Here is a 24,164-nt window from a genome sequence, read left to right as displayed (position 1 = left end):
TCTGCTATGGGGAGGATAGGGCTGTATTCCATTCTGCTGTGCTCATGGTGGTGGGGCAGTGCCCTCACGGGCAGGGTCAGGACCCCTGGCACCAAAGCCTGCTGCCCTGAGGCATGACTGCGGCCTAGCTGGGTGCGTGTGCATCCTGGAGCTGTGGCAGGGGCGCCAGGGCAGGGCCGGAGAGCAGGCCCATCAGATATGGTGTGGAATTTTCCCCATTCCAGAGTCGCCCAGTAATGGTGGGGGCAGCGGGGCTATGACATGGCCTGTGCCCCACTGGGCGTCCAGCTGCTTTGTCATTGCCTACAGGTGGAGCTGAGCATTACACGGGGTTACAGACAGGCATTAGTCCCCACCCTTGGCCCTCAGGTGGAGGAGGGAAGCCCAGCTGGAAAAGGGTGGACGCTGCATGGGGGGCACCTGCGTGCTGATGGCACTGTGCTCAGCCCTGATGGGTGCCCTGGAGAGGTGGGGTCAGCTGAGACCTTCGAGGGGCTGGCCAGTTGGAGATGGGTCCCTTGCCTCAGCCACCCTCAAATTCTGGCACCACCGCCACCTCCCATCTGTATTTCAGAAGTCAAAAAGCGTGCCCCCCCGCCTGCACTGATGCACGGGGGCCCGCTTTCCACTGAGTCCTCTGATCTGGCTGCCGCCTTCTTCCCAGAGCAGAGCAGGCCTCACCACCACCACGCCACCCCGTTTCCCAGGCACCCTCGAATCCCCTCAGAGCCTGGGAGCTCAGCCGAGCCTCAGGGTCCGGTGGCGGGACAATGGCCCCGTTGGCGCTTCTGAGACAAATGAGCCTTGTTGGGCCTCCGGCGGGGGCGCGATGCTGTCCCGGACGCCCTGAATGCCGCTTCTGTGCGTCCTGGGCGCGCGAGGAAGGGTCGGGAGGGGACCGCGGTCTGGGGCGCCCATTGGCCGTGGTGCAGGGGGCTGGGCGAGGCTGACGGCCGCACCTGGCTGGAGCCCGCGCAGCGGCGTCGGGGGCGGGGCGGGCGAATGGCCCAGGCCCCGCGGAGCTGGAGTCTCCGGCGGGTACGCCCCGCCGCCTAGTAAGCGCCCGGGCGGCGCGGCCCGGGCCGAACCATCACAGCAAGCCCGAGGAGAACGGGGACAAGGTACGTCCTGGGGTCCCAGCACCCACTGCCAGCTGACACCCCATCTCAGTCTACCCCCTTGGGTCCCCACCCACACACCATCCCAACCCGGACGGACGGCGCACCCGCCCAGACCCAGAGCTCAGTGATGTGGAAGTGCTACTGCAGCTCCAGGCCCGGTGCCCCTGCCTGCTGATGAGGCCGGTGGGCAGGCTGGGGCCAGGATGGCACAGGCTGGTTCTCATCCTGCCTTTGGTTTCTTCCCCTGGGTCCCCATTTCCAGGGTTTTCCCAGTGGCTGGATTGGGATGGGTGGAGCTGGGCTCGAGCTAGAAGTCCATTAATGATTAATCTTGGACACAGCAGCCTGTGCTCTGGAGGAGGAGGGGCAGGAATCTCCCCTCTTCCCACAAGGCTTCCCCTAGAAGGGAGGGGTCTGTCAGAACGGGTTGGGGGCCCTGGTAAGAGATTGATCCCCTCGTTTTCGGGGAGGCCCTGTCTTGTAGCACAGAGGGGCCAAGGCCACCAAGGAGAGGCTTGGTGGGAATCCGACAAACCCTGGTCCCCTAGAAAATCCAATAGTTCCCCTGTTTTCTGGACCAGTGCCCAGAAAGGAGAACCAGTCTGGTACCAAGCCAGCACCTTGGTCACAGCACAGAGCAAGATGGTGGCCCCTTCCCAATGGGGACCCTCTCCTCTCCTTACCTGCCTAGAACAGGAGGTGATGCATGCACATCTGGCTGCAGTGACCCACACCAGTGGGAGGGAGGGAGGTGACGGCCTGACACCTGATCGCCTGGGTTGCCGAGGTGACAGGTGCCATGGAAATCTTCAGGACAGTCCAGTTGGGAGAATCCAATCTCTCCCCTTACCAAGGGGTGACCTGAGGCCCAGAAGGGTAAGGCTGAGGGCAAGCCTGGGCCAGAGCAGCCCTGTGCTGCCGCACTAGGCCTTGCCCTGCAAAGGAGACATTGCTGCTGTCCCCATTATCCTGAGGGGAAACTGAGGCTCAGGGAGGTTCAGGGACTTGTCCAAGGTCACAGAGTTCAAAGGTCATAGGAGTCTTGCCCCAGCCTGCATCTCAGGACCCCAGCCCTGCTCAAGACTTCCGAGTCCCTCTGGGGTCCTAGCCTCTTGGAGCTGCCTGGGCCGCCCCGAACTCCCGGCTCAGAATCCCACCCCCCTTGCCTCCCCGGCTCCCGGCTCTGCCTGACACTCGCAGGGTGAGCAGGCTGCTACTCGGGGATCAGAGACAACAGAAGCCTGTCCCCAGCTGCCACCTGGGGCAGCTTTAGGCCCGGCTTCTCTCTCAGGCAGATCCCTGCCTGAAAGAGGCTCCCTGTGGACGAAGAAGCCTGCCTGCTTCCCACTCATCTCCTTGCCTGATGGGCATGGGTCTGATGTTTGCGAGCTTAGGTCCGATGCCCTCATGTCACCCAGCGAGGGAGGAGTGTGTCCCCTTGGTCCCTTCCTCTCTCTGGGGCCTGAAGGGCTGCGTGTGCCACCCCAGTGGGAGAGGCGATTAAGTGGGAGAATGATGGACAGGTGGTGGGACCTCAGGCATGGCAGCAGGCTCTGGAAGGGCTTCTTGCTTTGCTTTGACTCGGTGAGGAATAGAGACAAACCCTTTTGGGAGCCCTGTCCTGCTTCAGATGGGAAGGACTGGACAGAGCGGAGGTGGGCAGGGGGCTGGTGAAATCCCCAGGTGAGACGTGATGGGCGGTAGTGGGACCCCACACAATACCTTCTTTTCCTCCTGCTGGTTCCAGGGCAAAGGTGAGGTGTGGTCGGGCACCCCCACACCCGGTCCCAGAGGTGTCCTGACTTGCCATGTGGCCTTAGGTGAGTCCTTCCCTATCTGTGCCTCGATTTCCTGTTACAAAATCTTAGGGATCTTGGGTCTGGAGCCTAGGAATATGGGTGCCCTTGATGGGGGGAGGGTGGCCTTCAGGAGTCTGCACTGGCAGGTCCTGCTTCTCCTGCTAAGGGCATCTAGGGGGTGATGACAGCGCTCTGAGGTGTGTGCAAAGGGCTGTGTGTGCCTCGTCCCATTTGGTCCTCACAGCAAGCCCCTGAGAGGGTGGCAGGACCCCCATTTTTTAGGAAAGGCTCAGAGAGGGGAAGTCACTTGCCCAAGGCGGCCCAGCTGGGGAGTGGTGGAGCCAGGATTGTATAGCCAGGGCACCTCGGCCCCTGCAGGAGCAGAGAAGCAGGTGGGTGGATTCAGCGCATTGTGCATAACAAGTGCCCAGCACCTTTGAAAACCCTTTATATTGTTTCCTGTTTTTATGCAAACAAGTGCGTGACATTCCTTTAAAAAACATTTCAGTCACTCTAGAAGGTACAGAGAATGGTATTACCAGCTCCCCCGTATGCACCTCCAGGGTTCTCAGTAATTTTGGAGCCAATAAAGAAGTGACTGACCTTTTAGTTTTGTCACTGTACATTAGAGCTGCTCTGGGGTGACAGTGTGCCAGCGGGACTGGCCGTGTGTGTGCCCAGACAAGGCGGTGGAGCAGGAAGAGCTACAAGCCTGCTTCTGGTTCTGGCTTTGACGTCCAGCCCCTCGGCACGTTCCTGAGCCTGTTTTCTCACCTGCCACTGGGGCTAGCAGGTGACACTGGTAGGGACTGTAGGGGTCACAGATGTGGGTGCCATTTGAAAAAGGTAGAGATAGGTGACCCTGCAAGATCAAAAATAGCTTTCTGAATCATCAGAGAACATTGGCCTCTTCGTAGTTGGGCCTGGGACCCAGCTGGCAGCCATTCCCCGCACCAAGGGGACAGTAGGAGCAGCATGCTGGGGATGACAGTTTGGATGTGGACCTGGGAGCTGGCCAGTTGGGGTCCAGCTGAAGCACCCCTCGGGGCAGTCCTCCCCTCTACTCCAGCAACGCGTTCCAGAGGCGCTCAGAGCGAGGAAGCTTCCGGATCCTTGCAGGTCTCTGTCCCAAGTGCTCCTGGTCAGAGGGCCAGCCTCTCCCATCTGAACCTTCTCCTGTGCAGCCCACGCTTCCCAGCCTCCTCTCTGTCCTGGGCTCTGCTGCCTCTTCCCCATTTGAGCACACCGAGGTTCAGAGAGGGCAGCATGCCTGCCATGGTCACACAGCACAGTGGGGCATGGTTCAAACCAGCCACGCCCCCCTCCTCCTACAGCCAGAATGTAGTTTTTAAAAATGGAAATATCCTAATTTTTTATTGTTCCTTTTTCTCCAACGAACACAGGCTGTCTATAAAACAAAATTACATATGTGTATATGTGTGTGCACACATATGTGTATATATATTTAATTTTATTATATAGTGTGAACATATCATTTTAATGAGTACATAATAGACCATGGGGTGAATGTCACTTAATATTTTTTAACTATTTTCTATTGTTGCACATTTAGTTGCTTTCTAATTTTGCCTTTTCTAAATAACACCATAATGAACATCTTTATGGTCCATCTGAGATCTTGTGCAAGATTATCTTCTTGGAACAAATTCCCACAGGCGGAGTTGCTGGGTCTGAGTGTGGACACTTTTAGGACTATAACAGTTGTTGTCAAATGTGTCATCTTGCTCTCCTCTTAAAGCCTCCTCCAGTGTCCCCAGGAGAGTCCCCTAGGATGCAGCCCCAGGACACTCATCCCTCCACTTTCTCTGCGAGAGCCCTGTTCCTGTGTGCAAACAGTGTGGAAAGACTCATGGGGACAGTGGTTCCACAGGATGCTCTGCAGCCAGTGGCTTTGGGGGCCTTTAATCTGTATCTCCCAGGGGCAAATCTTCCCCTTCCTGCTCCCATAAGTGCACATCCTTCTCCTCCCTCAGCCTTTGCCTGGCGACTCCATCTGCTCTCTAACCTCAGTGCCCACCTCTGTGCCCTTGGTTCCCAGTCTCTGTCCCCTGAGATCTTCCTCTTGAGCTCCTGGCAGGGGATCCCACTGCTCTTTGCACAGCCTGCAAGCATCTCACGCATTGTCGAGACTCAGCATGTCCTGAACTAAAACTGACGTTGCCCACTCAACCCCATGCTAAACCTGCTCCTTTCTTAGTGTCCCCCACTCAGGGACTAGCTCCACCCCCAGCCAGTGACCCCAACAGGGATTCTTCCCTCCCATGCTGTGGTTCTAGTCCACTCCCAGCCTTATTGTTGGTTCTGGTGATTTCATACCTAGACAGCCAGAACAGCCATTGTCAAGGCCTGCCTGCTTCTCCCATTCCTTCTCCACCTCTGTAGTTAATTTTCTGTCTATTAGCCTGATGGGAATCTTATCTCCTCACTCCTCTGCTGAAGACACTCCCAGGGCCCCACATTGCCGACAGGACCCAGGCCAGATTCCTTAGCGTGCTTCCCGAGGCCCTGCATGTCCTCTCTGCCCCTGCCCCCTTTCTAGCTGTGCTGCTAGTCTTCCCTGCCTGCCCCACAACCTCTGACATGCACACATACTGGACTCTCCAGCCAGGCTAAGCATTCATTAGGTTCTCAATTGCCCTGGGCCTTCACACATGCTGTTTTCTGTCTGGCTCATTTTAGGGTAACAGGTGCATAGTTAATGCCAGCTGCTGTAACAGACAAGCCTCAAGTTTGAAAGGCTTAACACAATGTCAGTTTAGTTGTCATTTTCATAAAATCCAATCCGCTGTTTGGTAAGCAGTGATGTGGAGAGCCAGGCTCCTCCCATCTTATAGCCCCTCCCACTTCCAGGTCCTTAGCCGCCATTCTCATGCATCCAGTGGAGGGAAACGACCACAGAAGTTCTGCCCACTTAACCCATCAGCTGTGGTTATGCTCACAGCTCATTGGCCAGAATTCAGTCACGTGAGGACACTGAACTGCAAGGGAGGATGGGAAACGTACTTTAGCCATGCACCCAGGGGGAAAAGGGAATGGAGTGCCTTTGGAAATTGGAAAATATACAGCAGCTTCTGCCCCTGGAGACTCCTACCCCAGGAAGCCTCCCTGAGCCTGTCCCTCCCACCTTCTAGGCTGAATCAAGTGTTTAGTCTGGGCTCCCACAGCCCCACCGAAGTGTCCTCCATCACAGCACCTGCAGGTATCTGCTCCCCTCTCCGTGAGCCCCAACTCTGTGCCCCTGGCGCCGTGAGCCCCAGTACTGGGCACAGTGCGGGTGCTCAGCAAATACCTGCAGAACTGATTGATTTAAAACTCACTGTGGTCACAAAACAGTATCCACAATCTACTGATATGTGCAAAAAAGCAGCTTAAAAACAAAATTAGCTCCCCAAAAGAGAACTCTGAGATCATCTATATGCATATATCATATATAGACAGAAACAAAATGTCTGGGGATGGAGCTCTTTTCATTGTCGACTTTACATTTTTCTGTAATTGGCCAAAGTTTTTTCCTTTTTGCAGTGAGCATGGACTGTTGTTATAATTAAGAACCAGTCCTGGCTGGTGTAGCTCAGTGGATTGAATGCCAGCCTGTGAACCAAAGTGTCACTGGTTTGATTCATAGTCAGGACACATGCCTGGGTTGTGGGCCAGGTCCCCAGTAGTGGGCGCACAAGAGGCAACCACACATTAATGTTTCACTTCCCCTCTTTCTCCCTCCCCCTCTCTCTAAAAATAAATAAAATCTTAAAAAACAACAACAACAAAAACCAGCTAGAGATGATGTCATGTGGGGAACAGCCCTCCCTGGTGGGGAGCTAGAGGCACAGGTCCTGCTTTAACTGCTCCCTGCTCTGGAAAGCTTTGCTTCACGTGACTCTTCTTAACCTCACTCATGAGCTTGCCTCCTGTCCAAGAGCTTGAGCCCCACTCCCACCTGGATGAGGTTGTTAACCCCATGCGATGCTGGGCTTGTCACTCCCCCACCCCTGAGCCTCAGCTCCCTTCTCTATAAAGTGGGGGTGATAACAGGGACTTCTTGAGAGGATTATGGGGGTGTGTGACACACGGCAAGTCCTGAGCATGGGACTGGACTCTGGTCCACAATCCATGTTCACAAGCCACCATCCAGCTATTTGATGCCAGCTCTGCCCAGACTCATCCCACACATCTGCCTTCAAGCTCGCTAAGCCCAGAAAAGAGGAAACGACTCTGCCTGTGCCTCGTCCCAATCCAGCACTCAGATCAGGACTCTGGGCCTTCCTCGTGGTCCTGTAAGCTCTGGTATTTCATGAGTGCTTGGGGATGGGGGGCTGCTCCCAGGCTGGGCAGGGCTTTAGGGGAAGAGAGATCATAGCAAAGATGCTTGCTGCTCCCTGGGAGGGGCTGGCAGCAGCTCAACCTATTAAAGTGCTCAGTGTGGGGTAATGATTATTATTAATTAATGCTGACGATCAGGTACCTAGAGCCCTGCGCCTGGGCCATGCTGGGGACTGTGGGTGTCATTGCTGACGGGAGGATGCAGGGGGCTTTCCTGAGCACCTTTTGTCTGGGTGCAAAGCTGAGAGAGAACAGATCTAAACCCAGCTAAGAGTGGGGTTGGAGCGGTCCCAGTGCCTGCGCTGAGCTGGAGGTACCCTCTCTCATCTAGGGCCAGGCCCCCTAAAACTGCCTCTTCCTGTTGAAACCTTAGGAGGGATCATTAGCATCCCTGATTGGCTCGAATCCCTCCAGGCTCGTCCAGGGCCACCTGTGCCACCATCCCTCACACGGGTGGAGGAGGGACAGGCCGGATTTTGCACTGGGACCTCTTTGACAAAGGACTTGGAGCTCATAGCGGTGAAAGTCATCATGCCCACCCTCCCCAGCCCTGCTCAAGGAGGCCTTCCGGGGTGATTTGCTCCGTGACTGGGCTCCCCCAGAGTTTAGACAGACCTTTCTCTGGCCGTGCCTCAGCATCTCTGAGCCCTGGAGTTTGGCAAGTCCGTGTCTGGACTCTGTCTGGCTGTCTGCCCTCTGCTAACTGTGTGACCTTGGACAGGTGAGCTCACCTCTCTGAGCCTTGGTTTCTTCACCTGGGGAGTGGGCTAACAGAGGTGCTTGATGCACAGGGCAGGGTTAAAGGAGCTGTAGCTCAAGGAGCAATTTGCCTTCCCACCCCAGTGGCCTCCTTGTCGCTCCCGAGGCCTTCGAGCCTGTCCTGGGCTATCTGCAGGGCTCTGCGGCTGCTTGTGTCCTTGGCTCAAGGACACCAGGGACCTTGCTGAGCCCTTGGATGAAGGAGCTGCCCAGCTGCTGAGGTCCAGAGAAGGTCAGGGGCTACCCAGGGGGCAGAGGGTATACCTGCAGGGTACAGGGACATGCCACCTGCTATCCCCAGGGAGGGAACTCATGAATATTCACACCCCTGGAGTGGGAGGGAGCCAGCCGGCACACTACTGGGTGTCATTGGAGCGTTCCGTTTCCCAGTGACCGCAGAGGCAGCCTGGGAGTCAGACGTGGCTGCTCAGGCAGGGAGAAGAAAGGGGTAGCCAGTCAAGAGCCAAGGTAAGCACATCTTCCTCTGCCCCTGCACAGAGGTCCCTGGGAAAGCAGGACACCCTGGGGCCAGGCGCTGCCCGGTGGTAATGCTCTCCAACAGGAGGTTTGCCATCCTGGCTTCATTTGCCTGTGTGCACGCCACGGGGGATGAGTCTGATTTCTCCTTCATTCCCTGGAAGGTGCTGGTCCAGTCAAACTGGAGGATTGCTGGGCCAGCCCTGGGCACGGATGGAGGGCTGGAGTAACCCAGAAGGGCAGGAATAGATGAGGCGGACTAGGGAAGGGGGACCGTCTGCCCTGGGACTGTCACCACTATAGGCAGAGAAAGAAGGAAACCCATGTTCTAATCCTGCCTCTGCTGCTTCCGTGCTGTGTGACCTTGAGCCTCAGCCTTCCTGCTGCACTGCCTTCCAGACTGGAGGCTCAGGCCACATAGATTGCCCTCAGGATCCCATGGCTTTAGACCTGGGGCTGTCGGTGGCCTGTAATCCCCCATCGTGGGTACGTGGGCATCTACCTCAGAGGGCCAACTGGGACCCTGGGAGGGTGACAATAATGATGATGGGAACAATGGCAGCAGCCCAGGCTCAGTGAGTGTCTACTCAGTGCCAGCCCTGTGCAGGTCGCTTTCCCTGAGGGAGGCAGAGGGTCCGCACACCGCCCTGTGATGAAGGGAGAGTTTGCACCATCATTTTGGAGGAGGAATTAAGGCACAGGCCTGTCTAAGGCAGACGGCAAGGGGACAACAGAGCTGGGATTCAAAACCAGGACCCTGGCCCCAAAGTGTCGGCTCTGTGTGACTTTCACACGTCTGACTGACATATGTGGCTCTCACACATATGTTATCACCCCTGGCCACGTTCTGCCCTGAGGATCGTAAGGGTTCATTTACCAAACATTCACCAAGTGCCAGGCTCAGAGAGCTCAACACTGAATCACCATCAGGCTTGCCTGCAGCGGAGCCCTGGTCGATAGTGGTAATAATAATTAATATGTATTGATTTCTGCCTGTGTACATGCATTCTCTCATTGAAATCTCATGGCCTCATAACTATTTTCCCACCAGCCAGGCTCCTGGCTGCTGGCCAGCCCACCTCTGGGCCTCAGTTTACTCAGGGCTCTGCCTGTGGTCACTAAGGGCACCATCTGCCCTGACCTTGCTGTTGCGTGTTTGTTGAACATAGGAGACCGAGGCTCAGAGAGGGTGAGCCATGTGCCCAAGTTCACAGAGGCCAGGCAGGAAGGGAGCCACCAACCTTGGATGTCTCATGCTGCTGAGACAGCAGGGACCAGCCACCAGGGCCCCATCTGCTTCCCCACCCTTCATCCTGGCTGCCCTGGCCCAGCCCGCAAAGGCCAGACCCTGCCGTGCTGCTGGGACAGAGGTCCACAGCCACACCTCAGCCTTCTGTGGTGGAACTTCCTGCTGCACACACACTTCTTCCCCGGGGCTCGAGGCTGGGCCGAGGACACGTCAGGCAGGGGCTGCCGTGCACAACACTGGAGGCTACTCGTTGGAGGCTGGCAGACCTGGGTTTGAATTCCAGCCCTGAACCCTGCCTTGCTGAGTGACCCGAGCAAGTCTCAACCCCTCCTGGAGCCTCGATTTCCTCATCTGCAATATGGGGGTGACAGTGGGGTCTGCCTCCTAGGATAGCTGAGTGGAGTCAGTGAAATGCTCTGGAGAAGCCCCTGCCCAGCACCTGGCTCATACTAGGGGCTCAAAAGTGATACCAGAAGGTGCGGTGCCCCAGGGCTCAGCCCCTGGCAGGGCCGAGTGGTCTGAGGAAGCCCAAGTGGGAGAATGAACTAGTGACTGAGTGAGGCAGTGATGGAGGCTGGGGAACATCCTGGGCGGGGCCAGACAGAGCCTGATTGATGGCTCTGGGAGGCTAGTCTGCCCCCTACTGCCTGGCTCTTGCCCCAGAGCTTCTGCCATCAGCTTCTAAGAGTTCCAGAAAGTACCCTGGTGAGTGGGGCTACTCAGGTGGTGGGGGGCAAGGGGTCTGGGGATTTTCTGAGGGCAGGAATCCTAAGTCCTCCCCATTTTAAAGTCAGAGAAGCTGAGACTCAATGTCTCACTCAGGGCTTGGGCCTGCGTCTGAGGCTGTGGCCTGACTAAGGGCTCTCCCTGGTGGGCCTGTGGGGGCACCTGAGGCGTGGTGCAGGTTTGAACTTGGGAGGGTTGGGGGAGGGGTGTTGCAGCCACTCCTTGTTCATGGGGGGCACCCTCAGGGTGACAAAGACAGACCCAGACGTCCCCCGGTGGGTGCTGAGGAGGGGGGCAGCTAACCCAGCCCTCTCTGTGTTTGGTTACTTTGTATTAGCCACTCTGCCCTCCCCGTCTCCAGCAGAGCCAGTGAGAACCAGCTCCACATTTTGCAGGTGAAAATGGAGGCTCCCAGGGGTTCCTGTGATTGAGACACGGGACCGGGGCCTGCAGAGCCTGAGGCCAGCACCTCTCCTTCCTGGGGCCCCTCCGTGACCAGACCATCCCAGGCAGCTTACCCCACCTCCAGAGCTTTCTGATCTATTATTTAAATATATTAAACATATCTGATTATCTTTCTGATCAAGAAGGTCATACATGTCCCTTTAAAAAAATGCAACCACGGCAGAAATGCAAAATATAGAAAAATGTTTCCGTGTGTACCCCTCCCCCCGCTTTGAAGAGGGTGCCACTGTTAAAATGTCAAATGCTGCCCCTCCTCCTGTTGTTTGTGTCGGGGCTCCCTGTGTGTTGTCTCACACACGTATGCAGATTTGTGGGCTCCATGCCCTGGAAATCAGTGTGATTCTGAGCCAGGCCCCCAGCTCTGCCTTGTTCTTCTAAATGGGTGCACATGACTCCTTTTGGAAATGGGTTGTCGTTTGTGTCACGGCCCCTGCTGGTGGAAGCTCAGGTTATTTCCAACTTCTATGTTTTTCTGACCAAGCGGCCATGAACACCCTTGCACGCGGGACTTTTTTCAGAGAGCTTGTGGTTTCCTCCCTGTCAGAGCGCCCTCCAGAAACTCTCCCACACTCTCGTCCACCCCGAGGGCCCGTCTGAGAAAACAGAGACGTGCCATTGTCGCGGGGAGGCCATGTTCCCTCTCGTGTAGATCCTCCCTCTGCTATCGCTTCTTTGAGTCTTTTCCTGTGCGGAGAAATTTCCGGATGATGAGCAGAGGACCCCGGGCCTCCTGTGGCTGGTGGGGTGGGCCTGAGGGCCCCTTTTCCAGGAAGGGTCTGTGGGTCTCTTGGGTGACTTTTCCAGGAGGAAGTATGTGGGGTTCTCTGCCAGGCAGGTTATTTGGCCTCTGCTCCCAGGGACAGTGGTGACGTGCCAGTGAGTGTAGTTAAGGGCCAGCACCCGTGGCCTCTCGTGGCCTCAGGGCCCCGTGCCACCTGTGCCAGAACAGGAGTGGAAACTTTGGTGCTTAGCCTTGCAGCCGAGGGGAGGTGGGCAGTCCCCCCGAGTCCCAACTCTCCCGGACCCATTGCAGCTGACACCTCAGTCCCCTGCTGATAGGATTGCCACCCCACCCCAAAACCAACGCCAAACAAAACACCAGGACACCCAGTTAAATTGGGTTTGTGGATAAACACTGAATAATTTTCCGTGCAATATATGGGACAGACTTATACTAAAATCAATTTTGTTGTTTATCTGCAATTCAGATTTACCTGGGCAACCCTGCCTGCTGGCGACTGGAGAGGAGGCGGTGTGTGGGCAGAGGCCTGGCTGGCTGTTGGGCCTGAGCCCTCTCCTCCCTCCCTCGGAGCCTTGGTTTCTTCCTGCCTCCCCTACAGAGCCAGGAGCCAGTGAAGGGTCCAAGAGCTGAGGCTCCCAGCTGAGCAGCTGGGAAGGGCGGCACCGGAGACGGGGGTGGGGGGGCTGGGAATGGCTGGGATTCAAGAGGTGTGGGGTTCGTAGCCTCTCCCCCTCTCTGTAGACAGCCCTGGCCCCAGGCCTGGAGGGACAGGCAGTGGGACAGGGGCTTCTTTTCCTTCTTAGTGAGCGATTTCAATGAAGCCGAAAACGATATAAAAAGTAAACTGATGAACACCCATGTACCCGCTCCCCACTCAGCTTAGAGGTTAACACCGGACCAGGCAGTAGAAGCTTCTCCCTGCCCTACTGTCCAGCTTCGCCCTGTGTCCGCTTTCCCATCTCTGTGTGCAGCCCTGTCACCGTCTCTCCACGACTTTATCTCTCTGCCTGGACCTTGCTGGGCACCACAGAGCTGGCAGAGGCAGGGCCCAGTGTCCAAGGCCGCCCCTCAACCCTGCAGGCCTGGGGCAGTGGCGGGCTCTCCTTGGGGCCGGCCTTCTGATGCCTGCTCTGCTCTGTGCTCCCTGCAGGCGTCTGAGATGCCGCTGCCTCAGAGGAAACGCTGGGAGTCCATGGCCAAGGGGCTGGTGCTGGGAGCACTCTTCACCAGCTTCCTGCTGCTGCTGTACTCGTATGCGGTGCCCCCTCTGCACGCTGGCCTGCCCTCTGCGTGAGTGGCCCTTCTGGGCGACCAAGGGGTGTGGGTGGGGGTGAGGGGACACCCTGCACCATGCTATGCTGGGCAGAAATTCCACCGAGGACAGAACTCACCGTGTACCCTGGGTCTCCGTGTCCTCACCTGTGAAGTGAGTGTAATAACAGAGCCTGCCCAACTCGGCATGAGAAGCAGGTAGCACCGTCTGTGTGCAGGGCTTACATTGGCATCAGCTGAGGCTCCAGCGGGGCTGGGAGGTGGGGTGGCTTGTCCAAGAGCACTCAGCTGGCATGGGGCCTTCATTCAAACTGGAGTCTGTTGGAGTTTAGGAGCCTCCAAGCCTGGCTCCTAACCAGGAGGCCATCCCACCTCCCCATGGGGCCGTACGGCCCAGGGCTGGCATGGCCCATGCCCTTCGTTAGGTGGCATTCAGTTGAACTAGAGCAAATGACTGATAACTGACCATTTCTGGTCAAAAATTGACCATTTTTGGCCCACAAAATTTTCTGTGGTTCAACCTAATGACAATTCCTGATAAAGGTACAAGGACACGGTGGACACAAGTGAGACAAGAACTAGCATGACGTCTCACTCTGACCTCACACCAACCCCATGAATAGAATCTGCTGTGTTCCTGGTTTCATAGATGAGGGACGGGAGCCTGGAGAGGCCAAACGCCTGGCCCAGGCATGGCAGCCTGGATGAAGGCCTGTCTGGCCCCTGTTCTGTCCCCCATCCCACTCTCCCCAACGAACTCACTGTCTAGAGGCCAGGGCCCGAGGCTCTGACACCTGGGCCCGCAGCCCCTGAGGCTCTCCCCACCACTCTGTGCCCAGCAGGACCCCGGAAGGTGTAGCATCCTGCTCCCCAGCCCCCAGTGAGCCAGAGACGGCCACCGCTGCTGCTAACGGCTCGTCTGGAGGGTGCCAGCCACGGCGGGACATCGTGTTCATGAAGACACACAAGACCGCCAGTAGCACGCTGCTCAACATCCTGTTCCGCTTCGGCCAGAAGCACGGGCTCAAGTTCGCCTTCCCCAACGGCCGCAACGACTTCGACTACCCGGCCTTCTTCGCCCGAACCCTGGTGCAGGACTACCGGCCGGGGGCCTGCTTCAACATCATCTGCAACCACATGCGCTTCCACTACGAGGAGGTCCGGGGCCTGGTGCCCCCCAACGCCACCTTCATCACCGTGCTCCGTGACCCCGCCCGCCTCTTTGAGTCCTCCTTCCACTACTTCGGCTCGGTGGTGCCCTTTACCTGGAAGCTCTCGGGCCGAGACAAGCTGGCTGAGTTCCTGCAGGACCCCGACCGCTACTACGACCCCAACGGCTACAACGCCCACTACCTCCGCAACCTGCTCTTCTTCGACCTGGGCTACGACAGCGGCCTGGACCCCCGCAGCCCACAGGTGCAGGAGCACATCCTGGAGGTGGAGCGCCGCTTCCACCTGGTGCTCCTGCAGGAGTACTTCGACGAGTCCCTGGTGCTACTCAAGGACCTGCTGTGCTGGGAGCTGGAGGACGTGCTCTACTTCAAGCTCAACGCCCGCCGCGCCTCGGCCGTGCCCCGCCTGTCAGGCGAGCTGTACCGGCGTGCCACGGCCTGGAACGTGCTGGATGCCCGCCTCTACCGCCACTTCAACGCCAGCTTCTGGCGAAAGGTGGAAGCGTTTGGGCGGGAACGCATGGCCCGCGAGGTGGCCGCCCTGCGACGTGCCAATGAGCGCATGCGGCGCATCTGCATCGACGGGGGCCACGCTGTGGATGCCACCGCCATCCAGGACTCAGCCATGCAGCCCTGGCAGCCGCTGGGCGCCAAGTCCATCCTGGGCTACAACCTCAAGAAGAGCATTGGGCAGCGGCATGCACAGCTCTGTCGTCGCATGCTCACGCCCGAGATCCAGTACCTGATGGACCTCGGCGTCAACCTCTGGATCACCAAGCTCTGGAAGCTCATTCGAGACTTTCTGCAGTGGTAACATCCTGCCCACCCAGCGGCCCATCCTGCCTGCTCACCTGATGAGGAGGGGCCAGGCAGGGGCCTGCTGGCCTTCCCCGATCCCCTCCTGGTGCCACCTCGGTCCCCGAGGTAAGGTGGGGCTGCCGTGGGGATGCAGCTGGCCAGGACTGGGCCCAAGGCATGCGGAGAGGGCCTGAGATCAGCGTTTGATTAATTATACAGTTTTTAAAATTAAATCCCCTTTCCTGTTTCTACTTCCTGCCTCCCCTTAAAGGGGAGACTTCAGAAGTAAAGGCATTTGATGTTGTGTTTTTGTTAATCAGCCTCAGTCGTGGTGACTGCCGGGGCCCAGGTTGGGGGTGACTGGTGGGGACAGGGGACCGCAAGGGAGCATGGTTGGTGCCTGTGTGAATGTTTCTGTGCGCAGAGTCCCATGGTGTGGCAAGGATTTGGTGTGTACCAAAATTTGTTTTGATACATACTGAAGCCCTGTGTGGTTGAAGGACTCCTACAAGCTACTGAGACCTGGAAGATTGTGTGTGTGTGTGTGTGTGTGTGTGTGTGTGTGTGTGTGTGTGTGTGTGATCCTCCAGGGGACAGTACCAGCTGCTTACTCCAACTGAACACCAGTTATGTGCCCAGCACTGGGCTAAGTGCTTTGTGGGCATTATCCCAGCCCATCTTCATCCAAACTTAGCGACATGGGAACTGTTATTATCTCATGCTAGAGTTGAGGAAGACAGCTCAGAGAGGGAAAGTCACTTGGTCAAGATCACAGAGCAAGTAAGTGACAGGACTGGAGCAGGAATTGGATCAGGCAGTGTGTGGCTACATGGGGATAGAGTCCAAGTGTGTGTGTGTGTGTGTGTGTGTGTGTGTGTGTGTAACCTGCAGTTGGGAAGACCTCTGTGGGACACTGAGCAGCAGGCCCCGGGCCCGGGCTACAGGTTTCTTGCACAATCTTATTCTCACAGTAACCCTTTGAGGCAGGCACAATAATGCTGCCATTTTGCAGACGTGGGAACTGACATTCTGAGAGGGAAAGGGACTTGCTCAAGGTCACGTACCAAACCCAGAACTAAGCCATCTCCTTGGGACCCTAAACCCTTTCCACCTCCAGAGCCTGTTTACCCCATATCCACCTGTCCCTTAGTCCCCACTGACCACTCTAGGCTGCCTCACCCTCTGCTTGGCTCCCTATGGCCCAGAGTTTCCCTCTTCTGCCCTAGACTCAGTTTATTAACCAATAACTATTTGGTGTTCATCAGCTATCTGCTGTGTGCCCCCAGCCCTGAGCTGCCCCTAGCCCTGAGCTGGCCCCAGCCCTATAGCAGTCAGCAAGCTGGCCTGGGTTCCTGTCCAGAGAGGCACCGAGCAACCAAGGCACACCTGGTATGACCAACCAGGATGGGGATGCATTGACTCGAACCACCTGCCTCCCTCGGTCCCCCCAGGGGGGCAGGGGCCCTTTCTGGGACTCTTGGGTCTCTAACCAGGGGCCAGCAACCAGATGTGACAGGAGACCTGTTTGTTCCAGGCTCCGAGACAAGTGTTCACACACCTTATTAGAATAGAATATTTGCCACATTCCAGTTCTATAGACCAAGGCTCAGAGAGGTTAACTGACCTACCCAAGGTCACACAGCTAATTAGTGCCAAAGCCAGAATGCAAAGCCAGATCAATCAACTCTTAACCCCTCCCTGGGCTTCAGTCAGTCTTTCCCTGACTGAAGGGAGTGAGCTTCTGGTCCAAGCAGGATAGAAAGGGGTCAGGGTGACCAAGGGTCTGTTTCCTGGGACCGTCCCAGTTTTAGCCTGACATCCCAGGAAACTCCTTAGTTCTGGGCAACCAGGATGGAGGGTCAGTGTGGGAGCAGTTAGACCCCACCAGCCTGGAGCCATTTCATGGCCTGTACCCTCATTAATGTTCTTTGGCAGCAAGAAATAAGGATGCCCTTGAAGCCTTCATTTAATCCATATGGAGAAAACTAAGCAAAAATGAATAAATTAAAAAAAAACTGACAATAGCTTAAGACTATTCTCAGGAAAAGATGTTAGTGACCTCAAATTCATGAAATAATATTCTTTTCCTTTTATTAATTAGAGATGGATGTGACTTTAGTGCAATACAATAACGTCCTGCGTGGGTGTGTGGGAACCCTTATTTTAATTATATTTCCTTGGACAAACAAGGGCCTAGAAATGCCAATAATATTATTATTACATATAAGTTTTTAAGATAAATTTATTTAAACTGAAAGAAACAATTCACTCGTTTCTCCCATTTCCCCCCCTCCAGCAAACACCAATCTGTTCTCTGTATCTATGAGCTTTTAAAAAATGTATACATGTAATTACATTATTATTATTAATCCTGGCACTTCCAGGCCCTTAGGGATCCAAATCTGGCAGGTAGTAGGTGCTAAGAATATGTCACTTCATTAGCATTTTCTATAGTTACTAACTCATTTACCAACATAATTAAGACTGTCACAGTCAGTAGGTGCAGGTGCTTCGCGGTCACTCCGTGCCCAGCCCTGTGCCCTGCGGGAACGCGCACACAATCCCCTTTGCTCCCTCAGGAGGCGGCTGAGACACAGGCTGAGCACTCGGCACAGGGTCACCCAGCCAGGCAGCCGTGGAGGCAGGATGCAAAACCAGGTCCATCGACCAGATGCCAAGGCTGGTGGTCCTCGCGGGCCACCTCAACCTCAGAACTGAGGCTCTTTGCGGCAGAAAAAGCCTGAGGTCTCCGGGCAAGCACAGCAGACTCGCTGCTGCCACCCAAGCAAGGGCCCTGCTGCTGGACTCTCCCCCCCACCCCCGCAAGGACCCCGCAAGGATGAGGGGGGCCCTCCACCTCATCCTCAGCCTCCCGCCCCGACGCGGGCTCAGGACCCGGAGACGGTGCGGCCCCAGCAGGCCGCAGCAGTGGCGGAAAGGTGCGGGGGCTGCCCGGACCGAGGTCCGCAGCCGGATCGACCCCGCCCCGATGCCACTGCTTCTCGTCAGAGGGGACTGGACCTTGCCTGCGTGTTGCTGCCGCTGCAGCTGCTGCTTCAGCAGTTTTACTTTTAGGGGGATCTGTCATGCGACTTGCCTTTATGGCCACGTGCAGATGTTCGGTTTCACCATTAGCCAAGGCCGCCTTCCCAAGACGTCTTCTCTACCGGCACTGGCTCTCAGCAGCTCCCTCCCGGAGCCTCGCCAGACTCGATCCTGAGAGAAGCGAGGGGATGAAAGGGAAGCCTGGACTCTGCGCAGATCTCATCTTAACCGGGTTGACAGGTGTTGGTTGATGAAGAATTTTTCTCCTCTGGGTTCCTTTGTGATGGTAGAAAATCTGAAAACCTCCACTGTAAACTTCATAATCAGCCATCCACGCTTATTTTACATTTTTGTACAAGAGAGTCCCACTCTCTAAATTAGCCGAGCATTTTTGGCCTTTGAATCTGTTGGCATGAGAAAAGAGGGGGAGGAGGGAGTAGGGCCTTTATTTAAGCCCTGGAAGTTAGTTGAGGTCTCTTGTGAGGTTGTCATTCTGTCCTCTCATTCCGGTTTATGGATCTCAGGACGCTGGAAAGGCCACATTGAATAGACACCTGACTAACCAGTTGGTAAATAGTCTTCCTGTGTTGACTATTTGGAATGTGATCCAGGACAGACAGAAGTTACCCTCCAGGTTGCACTTCTTTACTTAATATTACAGACCCAGTTCTAGGACCACCTATTCACCCACCAGAGGACATCTCACACACACACACACACACACACAGTATATTCCAGGAAACCTGTTTGTAAAAACAACTATGAGAATTACAACAGGATGATAAAGCATGCCTTCAGCTCCTACAAGACAGAGTCCCTTTTTATCTGTGACGCAATGGACTTCAGATAGTCACACTTCGGGTGACAGGTGGACTTCTGCTTTTTGTGGATTTGACCCGATTGCTGCTTCTCGGCCACGTCGTTCAGTTCGGTTTGGGCTGAATATTGTGCATTCCAGACCTCTCCTCGGACTGTGTAGGCGACAGTGACGGCCTATCCACCAAAAGCAAATCCAAAATAGAAACAAAGGTTCCACCTGGCCGAATCTGCAGAGAAAGTGGAATTTGCTGACAAAGAAAGGAGAGTCTGGTTGTGTTTACTGGACAGAAACTGATGCACATCCAGGTGGACTTAGTGTTTAGGAAAAACTCCAAGCACCAGGTGTGAGGTAGCCTTGGCCAGCTGCAACCCCCAAGGCCAAAACCGCTCTGTGCCTCACGTGGTCTGACATTCTATCAGATCCCCTCCCATGCAATTGCCCTCCGGATTATTCATGCTGATGTCCCTCCTACCTGTGTACTGTGCACGGAGAATGCCAGCTGGGCTGGTCTTTGCCAGATCCTGGATGACGTCAGAGGATATGCAAATGAGCCCATCCTGCTGGCCCAGACTCCAATCTGCACCTATTTGGGGTTCGGAGTTTGTAGAGGCACTGACATGAAGAAGAGGCTTTACCCATTCTCACTCCTGTGCCCCCCGAAGAGCTAACTAAGAGGCATGAATTGTTGGCTGGCCAGAGCCATTTCCAGTCCCCACTGTGTCTTCAACAGCATGGGCTCAAAGGTACATACCTTCCGTCACGACAGACTATAATCTCAAACTTCCTGGAGCATCAGAGAAAATTGGAGCAAGAGAAACTGAGGAAATGTGTAAAAAGAAACTGCACCCAAAACTTAAACTCCATCGATAAACAAATTGATGTTTTTAACATGGGAAGGAGCTTGGAAACTGGTGTGGTTTTGTGGCTGCGAACAGCAGTGCCCTCATGTAGCAAACTATTTCCTATATAATTTGTGGATGTGTTTTCAGTAAATTTAAGTCCTTTCTTTAAGCTCCACGACCCAGTTTTACCCTAGTCTGCTGTATGCTCAATCATATGTTGTGTTTTATTTTCTAAAGCAGCAGGGAAAACGTTGTATGTCATTAAAACAAAGAATATGGTTGACTCCAAAAAAAAATTTCTTCAAGGACCTGGTTGTTGGAATCTGGATAAAAATAGGCAGACTGGAGCCACAAAAATGTACCGAGGAGGAAGGAAGTCTGGCCAGCGGGATCGAAAATGTAACAGGATGTTGGAGCCACACCCTGGTCCTCTCCTGGTGATGGCCTTGGGGGCGGGGACCCGGCCGGTTGTTCCCATCCCCTGACCATGCGATGCTGAGTTCTCTTCTATGACTGTGGGTCAAGTGTTAAGAGATCACATTTGGTGTTTAAATTTAATCAGCTTTAGCAGATGAAATTTGGAACTCCTATGGGCCCTTCTTCTTCTTTTTAATCCAATGGTTTTATGCTGAAAAAATTGCTCTAAAATCCAGGAAGCCTCTCCTGGGGCATCTTTCAAACTGGACTTGTCCTGACTGACTCCTCATCTGAGACTGAAGACACGGCTGGGCGGAGCTGGACACCAGGCTGTTTGCACAAGGCCTGGCAGGGCAGCTCTCCTGGAAAAGGCCTGTTCTTGCCTTTGAGTAGCTGGACCTGAACTTGTACATATGGACAACTCTGTGCCACTTAGTGCTGTCTCCTGGGTGTACAGGAGGCTGGTGATGATGCCATTCTCCCAGGTAGCATTTTTCCCAGATGGGGAAAAAATGGTGGAAATCTATTCTTCCTCTTCTCCCTGGTGGTCATGATTCCCTACCTTCCAGGTTGGAAGTATTTTGGTAAACAAGGATGATCAGTCTGGGTCATACCATTTCTGCGTTGAAGATGGTAAGATACTTACTGAGGAAGAATTTCAAACAGTACTGTGAATACCAGCTTCTTAACAGATTACGGTGAAGGAGGTTAGTAGGATGTACATGTTTTAACTATATTCATTTAAGTCATTGATTAGCATTGTCTTTAAGTACTCAGTATCTCATAGACCCACAGACTCACCCTCCAGGGTGAGTTTTGATACCCTAGAGACCACTTAAGGTCTAACTTCTTAATTCCGTCTTATTTATATCTAAATTTAGCTGGTATAACTCTATCTTGGCCTCATAAAGAATTTTAAGACAGTCTGCCACCATCAACTTTTGCTTCCTTCCCCATCCAGTTCCTTGCATCTTTATAATAATATTCACCATAGATCATTAGCAGCAAGTCTCAGAACTGCTGTGTCATAGGCCTTTTCATTAAATCCAGGCTTGCCTTTAGTCTGATTTCCTGTGAGTGCGGGTGTTTAAGAATTCGGTCGTCAGCCCTGATCAGTAAAGAAAACCAGTGTTGCCATTAGAGGGAGCTCTCAGCCATTGGTCACAGCTGGAGCTGGCTGAGGAGCCCATGTAGCCCTTGCTCAGGGAATACAGAGGTCGTGGAGACCTGGCTCCGTGGTCAGCTCCACGGTGTGCTGGTCAGACCAGCAGCCATGCTGTTGATCTTGGATGTTCATTTGGTTATCAATGTCGGTGGTTTGGGCTTGTTATTTCTACAGACTGTTGCGGTTCAGGATGGGTAGGAATGCGTCTGCATTGGAGTTATTATTCTTAATCATTTGTGTGTGTGAATTCCGAAGTAGTATATACTTATTTTAAGAAAATAAAAGAAAGATGTAATTTGGAACATGAAAACCCTTAGTCGTCAATTTTGTGATTCTTTAAAGTCAGTTTTTTAAAGAGAGATCCATTTATAGGAAATATAGATGTGAAAATAAATGACAAGATTCTAAAAAAAAAAAAAAAAAGTATGAGGTCTCCAAGGATCTCTACTGCTTGTAGCTTGCAGGAGCCAGACTGCTCTTGCTACACCAGGCAGCAGGAGGCGCCATGGCTCCAAATTTGGTCTTGGTAAGCCCTGACATTTCTGTCCAGCTGGGGTCACCCACAGTGACCAGTCACTTGTAGGCCTGACAGGGCTGTCCCCTGGAGAAATTCAGTGGGACCACCTCAACTGTCCCTCTGTGTTATGGGCTGAACTGTATCCCCTAAAAAGATAAGTTCAAGTGCTAACCTCCCAGTTCCTTGCAGCTGACCTTATTTGGAAATTCAGGTTTTGTACATGTAATCAAGATGAGGTCGTGAGGGTGAGCCATAACCCAATGTGGCTAGTGTTTTTATAAGCAGTGGAAATGCCGTGTAAAGACAGACACACAGGGACAACGCCAAGGAGGGCAGAGATTGGTATGGAGCAGCTGCAAGCCGAGCCAATGGTCTCCTCCAGGAGTCAGAAGAGCCAAGGAAGGATTCCACCTGAACTTTCAGTGAGAACACGGTGCTGCTAACACCTTGATTTCACCTCTGGCCTCCAGAACAGTGAAAGAATAAGTTTCTGTTGTTTTAAGCCACTCTGACCCTAACCCTAAGCAGCCTCTGGACACTAACACACTCTCCATGCTCTGTCCTCGACTTAGGTCAGGCCTCTGCCCCTCACCCGGATGCCCCCCTCGCTTCCCTTCCGCAGGCTCACCCCTACAAGACACCCTCCCCCTGCAGCCAATCTGTGCTCTGCTTGGTCTCCACCCCCCGTGGTCCCCCTCACCCTTGGGGGAGGGGGGAGTCCTGCAGTTGAGCACATCTGTGGCTTTGCACATGCTGGTCCCTTTGTCATAAGGCCCCCTCCCCTTTGCAGGCTTAACACTGCTATGTGTTTTCAAAGCAAGCTTGCTCTTTCCTGGGCATTCCGCCCTAATACCCCAGCCCCCAGGCTGACTTGGGACCTCCGGGCTCCCCCATCTCAGTGTGCTCACTCAGGGCCAGAACTGTTGACTAGCTTGTTTGCAAGCTCCCAACAGTGGACTTCTCCTGGGATTGGGTCTTACTGACACAATCGGCCTGCAGTGCCTAGGCCAAGGCCTGGCACGCCTTCAGCTCTTAATAAACATTGAAAGACAGATGATAAAAAGGAAGGGAAAAAAGGAAGGAGGGAAGGAAGGAAGGAAGGAAGGAAGGAAGGAAGGAAGGAAGGAAGGAAGGAAGGAAGGAAGGAAGGAAGGAGGAAGGAAGGAAGGTTGCCCTCCCCTCCCCAGACCCAGGGATTGAACCTGAAAACTTTCAGTACATGGGACAACACTCCAACCAACTGAACCACCCAGCCAGGGCTACCATTAATCATTTAAAAGACGTTTGCCATCTTTAAAATGGAAAACAATATTTATTATTGTTTTACGTGATTTCTTTTCTGACTGGTGAGATTAGAATTTTTTAATGCTCTAATTTTTTACTTATTGCCTCCCAGTGTCTCACTCATTTTCTGGAAAAGTATTTTTGTTATTGGTTTATAAGTGCTGTTTACATATTAAGCACATTGACCTTTCCTGTCATTGTTGGCAAACACTTTCCCAAGTCTGTAGTTGGCCTGCTATTTTAAAATTTTGACTCAGTGTAATGTTATCACATTTAGGGGGCTTTCCCATGGACTTCTCTGTTACTTTTATGCCTAAGCAGTCCGTACCTATGCAAGGGCATGTGGGCATTCACCTCTGCTTTCCCCCCAATGCCCTTATTTCTTTGTCTGTGGACCACCCTGCTGTCTTAGAGCATCTTGCTGGGGTGGAGCCGACACGAACTTGGCCCCCAGTTCTGAGGGTGCTGGAGCTGCAGGAGCTGAGGGCAGGGGTTGATGTCAATCATCAAGGGAAAGGGAAGCCCAGGTCAGAGTCAACCCATCTTCAGCCTCAGGTTCCAGGAGGTCCTGGGCTGAGTCCCTACCAATGTGGCCCTGTGGGCCAACACCTGGGGCAGAGTGCCGGGTCTGGAGGGTCAGGCTTTGGGGCAGGAAATTTTCAACATGGGAACATATCCTGAGGCTTCAATTTAGACCAAGAGTCTCTCGCTTTGTGTCTTGGCGGGCACCGGGAGCGCACCAGACAGGGGGTACAGTATGCCACAGGACAGCCCTGGGCTTGCCCCCCTGCCTTCTGCCAAGCCTCTCTGAACCTTCATAAAGTCCCCCTCTTGCTCCCACAGGCAACTGAAAGCTGAAGCTTCCAAAGTACATTGGCCCTGATCAGCTACCTGTGGAGCCTGGGAGTACCATGGTTGATCCCTACTGCAACCCCAAGTACCTGATAGAAGTATGGGTCGCCCAGAGGTCAGGGACACAAGGGAAATGGCCGTGGTCTAGTGCCGACCCATCCATCCTCACACACAGACCAATTATGGGAGCAAGGTGCCAGGAGCTGCTACTTGCACAACCAGGTGAGGGTGCAGTAGGAGCACACGGTGACTCTGGGCCAAGGCTTTCCCCTGCAACTGGAGAAGGAGATTATATTCCTGG

The 24,164-nt window shown here is 54.3% G+C and overlaps 1 protein-coding gene and 1 pseudogene across 5 annotated transcripts; both read left to right on the top strand.

Annotated features, from left to right (window-relative positions):
- The first annotated feature begins 1,002 nt into the window (after nucleotides 1–1,002).
- Nucleotides 1,003–18,814, top strand: GAL3ST1 (galactose-3-O-sulfotransferase 1). Of its 5 annotated transcripts, none has more exons than XM_053669948.1 (4): nucleotides 1,003–1,121; nucleotides 2,869–2,941; nucleotides 12,830–12,969; nucleotides 13,794–18,814. In XM_053669948.1, the coding sequence occupies exons 3-4, from the start codon at nucleotides 12,839–12,841 to the stop codon at nucleotides 14,935–14,937; spliced, it is 1,275 nt and encodes a 424-aa protein (XP_053525923.1). In that variant the 5' UTR covers nucleotides 1,003–1,121; nucleotides 2,869–2,941; nucleotides 12,830–12,838; the 3' UTR covers nucleotides 14,938–18,814. The 5 variants fall into 5 exon arrangements, with proteins under 5 accessions (XP_053525923.1, XP_037022737.1, XP_037022738.1 ...); XM_037166842.2 differs by having other exon boundaries at nucleotides 13,791–18,814; XM_037166843.2 differs by lacking the exon at nucleotides 2,869–2,941 and having other exon boundaries at nucleotides 13,791–18,814.
- On the top strand, nucleotides 17,761–21,506 carry LOC119064929 (polynucleotide 5'-hydroxyl-kinase NOL9-like; annotated as a pseudogene).
- The last annotated feature ends 2,658 nt before the right edge of the window (nucleotides 21,507–24,164 follow it).

Source organism: Artibeus jamaicensis, unplaced genomic scaffold (assembly GCF_021234435.1).
Source record: "Artibeus jamaicensis isolate MK-2021 breed Jamaican fruit bat unplaced genomic scaffold, CSHL_Jam_final contig_525, whole genome shotgun sequence".
Classification (NCBI taxonomy): domain Eukaryota; kingdom Metazoa; phylum Chordata; class Mammalia; order Chiroptera; family Phyllostomidae; genus Artibeus; species Artibeus jamaicensis.
The sequence above is the reverse complement of the archived record's forward strand: the minus strand, read 5'-3'. Positions and strand labels throughout refer to the sequence as shown.